Genomic DNA, 5,041 nt, shown 5'->3' with positions numbered 1-5,041 from the left:
CCCTAACCTTTTTTTTTTTTTTTTTGAGACAGAGCTTCAAGCTATCGCCCTAGATAGAGTGCTGTGGCGTCACAGCTCACAGCAACTTCAAACTCTTGGGCTTAAACAATTCTCTTGCTTCAGTCTCCCTAGTAGCTGGGACTACAGGTGTCCGCCACAACGCCCAGCTGTTTTTTGGTTGTAGTTGTAATTGTTTGGCAGGCCCCGGCTGTATTTGAACCCATCAGCTCTGGTGTATGTGGCTGGTGTCTTAGCTGCTTGAGCTATAGGCACCACCGTGCTAATTTGTTATTAAGGACTGCCAGTGCACTGGGTAGATCTCTGTCCTGTGGGATGATGAATAAAATGTGAAGGTGTCCATGCTAAAAATGGGCTGGTGACAGTTTAAAATACCCACTCTGTGTCTGATGAGCTATAGCAAGGAAAAAGTGTGGGCAGGGATGCACATCCAGGGGTGGGCTTTTAAGGTCTGAAGGTGATTTTCTGTAGCAGTCAGTGGAAAGCTCCAAGCTGGTGGCACCTGGGACCCAGACCCCCTGGCTTCCTCTCCATGGTGGAGGGCGTGCCTCAGGGTGTGCTAGCCTTCACTGGGAAACTGGGAGGCAGATGTTATTATGAGTTAATTCAGAGGCCTTTGTTCAATGAGATTCTCCCTCTTCATCTCCTCTTAAGCCCTTTTTAAATGCTAGAGGAGGGAAGAGTCTGAGAGTGCTGGCGGTATGGACCACAGGAGAAGTACTTAGTTATTCAACATAGTTGTGAGCCCAGCCTACAAATGTCTTGCAAGTCTAATAACTAAAGATCGCTGCTGGCACTTTGGCTGAAGGAGGGATCATGTGTTTTGTGTTTTTTTGGTGTGTGTGTTCAGTTGTTCATGTTGTTCATTGCCTTAACTCACGGAGTCTCATCTGTGGCCCCACTGCAGGCAGTGTTAGGCAGAGCATGTTTTTGAAGGTTTCCTCTGGACAGATCTTGGAAGAGTGACATCTTGATCCCGATTACATGTTGTCATAATCATCATGGTTTGCCTAAATGTCAGTTCTGCTGCCCAGTGAGCAGGTAGCGTTGACCAGGTTTGAGCGGCGAGATGCGTGTGTAGTTGATAGTGGTTAAAGAGCAGAGTGGCAAGATGTGAAGGGTAGGGCTCATTCTGGGGCATTTGTAGCAGGTGGAAAGCAAATAGGAGTTCTAGGTTTTAGTGACTTGCTGAGCTTTGCAACAGAAGCAGTTTGACAACTGAATACCTTAGGGAAATAGGCTCATGATCCATTGAAGGGCAGTGGGGTGATTTTCTGTTCCATTCCCCAGTGACTGCTTGGGGGACAATAGGACAGGACTGTGAATGCCCTGGAGGGGATGGTGAGGACGGAAGGACCTCTTAGGGCTCATATGAGAGTGTTGGTATAGCCTGATAACATAGTTGGAGTTTTCCATAAACGTGAAGCTGCTTCTCTGTCCTCCTTCAGATCTATTGGTCACACTCACCCTGTCCTCATTTCTCAACCTTCGAGAAATAGGTGTGTGAGGTCAGACAATTAAGTTTGTGAACTCATCCTAGAAAAAATGCCACATATCTCATTGCCGAATATCTCTGTGGTCACCTTCTAAGTGCTCCCCAGGGAGGCTGTGCACCGACACTAGGGCCTAGTCCGCCCTGCAGAGCACTTTTTCTAGGGTGAGTTCACAGTCTTTATTGCCAGTCTTCATATGACAACAGCTCTGATGGCCACTCCAAAAAAAGAGTTCCAAAATTATTTTGAAGGGTGAACTAGGCACTGGTGTTGGCGTGTAGCTTCCCAAGGAGACTGGAGACCATAGCGGTAGGTATGGAGCACTTTTTCTAGGATGAGTTTGTGAATTTAATCTTCCAACCTTGTATTTCACATTCTTTCTGTAGTTTATTATGAAAACAATGTATTTTATTTAAGTATAAGATTAGCCAGTCCTGCTTGATTGGTTTTCCACTGAGCGAAGGACAACATAAGCCTCAGGTGCTGCCCAAGGCAATCCTGGGGGATCTGCTCACTGCAGGTCAGCTCTCTCCAATACGAGTTCACAGATTGTCAAATGAACCTTCAGAAACAGACCTGAAGATTGAATGCTCAGTCACCCTTGCTGCCGCCTTTGAGAAAACCTTTCATTGTACCAGGCAGCGTGCGCCAGCCGGTGTGGGGGCCTGGTGGTGGCGAGGTCTCCTCTGCCACCCCATTCTCCTCCAGGCCTTCTCTATCTTCACCCATCACATACTCAGGCAGAAAAATGGCCTGAAGGATGTATTCTTCTCCTTGGGGAAATTTCCACATTTCCATTTCACGTTTATACGAATAAAGGAAAGAATATTTTTCGTGTTTTCTTCATTTTTTCAGCCTACTAAACCCACTCTGGGTTGTGTTTTTCTTGAAGAGTTGCAACATATTAAACTGTTCAGAGATATGACCTTTATGTTGAACCTCAGCCCATAGCATGGGCTAATTGCCTTCCACTGTGTGGATCTACCTTGTTCTATTTGCCCACCTATCTGTTCATGGACAGATGTTGTGTTGTATCTACATTTTGGCTATTGTGAGGAGTGGTGCTGGTGAATGAACATGTTTGTGTACAAATATCTGTTTGAACACCTGTTTTTAAGTCTTCTGGGTTCACATGGAGGAGTGGAGTTGCTGGGAGGGGAAATGCAGTCGTGATATTGTACGTAACTTTTCACAGGACCACCACGTTGTCGTGTGATTAAACTTCCATCTCTGTTTTCTACCCTCACAGATCTTCCTTGACTTGTCCCCACTGCCTGAAACAGAGCAACACCTTCGATCCCTTCCTGTGTGTGTCCCTACCCATCCCTCTGCGCCAGACGAGGTACGTGAGTGTCACAGTTTGCCCCCTGAACTTGACTTCCATCCTGACTCATTACAGGAACGTTTTGGCCTCACATCTGCCATTTTCTCTCTTGCTTCTCGACCTGCATTTCTCTAGAAACCAGTCTTGGAGCTGGGTGATGTTCAGTTACTGAATGAGACAATTAAAGTGAAGGGTTACTATGTCCCTTCTACATCTGAGGAAGGTATTAGAAACAGAATGCTTTTGCTTATCAAGCCCGTTGCCAGGCTTGGGTCTTCTGCTATTCAGAAGCTGGTGTGGGCCCATCAGTATGACGTGCTTTATTTCAAAATCCTTTTTCATCTTTATGAAGGCATAGGCAAAAGATTTCTATTAAGGAGTAAAGAAAGAAGGAAAGGCTTGTTTGGGAGAGATGAGAAAAAAAGAAAACTGGAAGTCGGATTGGGTACGAGGTGCCGTGGAGCTCAGCCCTGTGAGAGCAGGAAGCACGCGGTGCAGGTGCTTCACAGAAGCCAAGGCTTAAGACCATTAAGGCAACTGGCCAGTGTCAGTGTCCTGGAACGTCAGTGAGCTCCTACGTGGTATATCTTCACTAGCATTGAGACAGGCTTTCTTTGTATTCCCCACCTCCTTAAGGGCCATTTCTCTTATGTCTGGACGTCCTCCATTATTAGGAGGCAGCTGAAAACATGGCATCTTCAGAAAGTCTTCCTTGGCAACTCAGCCTCCCTCCTGTGTTGTTGATCATCCATCTACACTACAAGTATAATGATTGGCTTATACTATCATCAGTGACATCATCAGTAATGCCTACTGATAGCTGCAATCTGAGGCTCCTGGTCTAATGTGCCATAGCACAGTGGTTAGGACCACTGACTCTGGAGCCAAAGTGCCCAGGTTCAAATCACAGCTCTACTACTTAGCTGTGTGACTTGGACCATTATTGAAGTATATACACAACAGAAACAGTAGCTGGAAGACTAGGTCTGGTGGGGACCGTGGGCTACGGAAGCAGAGGCTCATAACTCTCTGAATACACTGAGAGAGTATCAATTGTGTCGATGTGTACTGGAAAAAGCAGCTTTGCTTTTCAAACATCAAAGTTTGGTTTTGCTTAAGATTATCTGTTGAACAAGTAGAGCCTTGAGACTAGAGAACTATGTGGCAATTCTCAACCAAGTATCTTTTATTCAAGTTTGTAGAAAACCCTTTAGGAGATTTGACTCTCCACTGCCATCTGGTGACAGTGTACCTGAAGTGCAGGGGCCCAGCCAGGAAGCAGAGATGAATTCCATCGGGTTCAAATCAGTGGTGGTGGTGACAGTTCACATCAGTCCTTTAAAGGATGTTGCCCCTTTACTGTTTTCCAGATTCTTGAGCGTCACCTTGGTCTTCCCCTCTAAGGGCCAGCAGTTCCTGCGGGTTGGCCTGGCCGTGCCAATCCTCAGCACAGTGGCAGCCCTGAGGAAGATGGTTGCAGAGGAAGGAGGCGTCCCTGCAGATGAGGTGTGATGGAATTGTGTGGGGGCTTGGTCACTGGGTGACAGGATGCTAACTGGGCCAACTGTCTAGATGGTCTAAGCCGATTTGTGGTTCCTAGGTGACTCCAGCATGACTCACGGGTTACTGTTTGATTAGTGGTGTCTGTGATGACTGGGCCATGCCTTTGTCCTGCATCCATACAGAATGACCAGGAAAGGACATTCTTTGCCTTCCAAGAAGGTGGTGATGATTGTGATTATAAGGATTCCAACAATAGCTAACCCCTAGTAGTGTTTACCAAGTGCTGGGCACTATTTTAAGAACTTTACGTTCTCAGCTGACTTGATCACAGGCTTCTGTGATTTACCAATGAGGGGAAAGCAGATTCTGAGAGGGTAAGTGACTTGCCCAGTGTCTCATCGCTAGTAAATGGCTGAGCCGGGGTTTACGTGCAGACAGCTTGATTTCATAGCCTAAGCATTATCCTATGTTTTCACTCCTGGAAATATAGACTAGGATACTGAAGGGACTGAAATAAGAGGAACTGCCTAGAGAACTGACGAGGAGCTACATAGGAGAGGCGCCTGGGGGAAGGTGGGATGGCTGCATTTCTACTTTGTTTAAAACAGGGAGTCTTGGTAAAGAGATTGGATTCGGCTTGGCGCCTATGGCTCAAGCAGCTAAGGCGCCAGCCACATACACCTAAGGTGGCGGGTTCGAATCC

The 5,041-nt window shown here is 46.7% G+C and overlaps 1 protein-coding gene across 2 annotated transcripts in view; it reads left to right on the top strand.

The window, feature by feature from the left end:
* Positions 1-5,041, top strand: part of USP43 (ubiquitin specific peptidase 43) — a 68,281-nt gene that overhangs the window by 22,666 nt on the left and 40,574 nt on the right. For both annotated transcript variants that reach the window (XM_012805959.1, XM_003791095.1), the window contains exons 4-5: positions 2,761-2,853; positions 4,206-4,341. In XM_012805959.1, the coding sequence (XP_012661413.1) occupies positions 2,761-2,853; positions 4,206-4,341 (229 nt within the window). The remainder of the gene's footprint in view (positions 1-2,760; positions 2,854-4,205; positions 4,342-5,041) is intronic.

Source organism: Otolemur garnettii, unplaced genomic scaffold (assembly GCF_000181295.1).
Source record: "Otolemur garnettii isolate 467f Iridium unplaced genomic scaffold, OtoGar3 scaffold00046, whole genome shotgun sequence".
Classification (NCBI taxonomy): domain Eukaryota; kingdom Metazoa; phylum Chordata; class Mammalia; order Primates; family Galagidae; genus Otolemur; species Otolemur garnettii.
The sequence above is the reverse complement of the archived record's forward strand: the minus strand, read 5'-3'. Positions and strand labels throughout refer to the sequence as shown.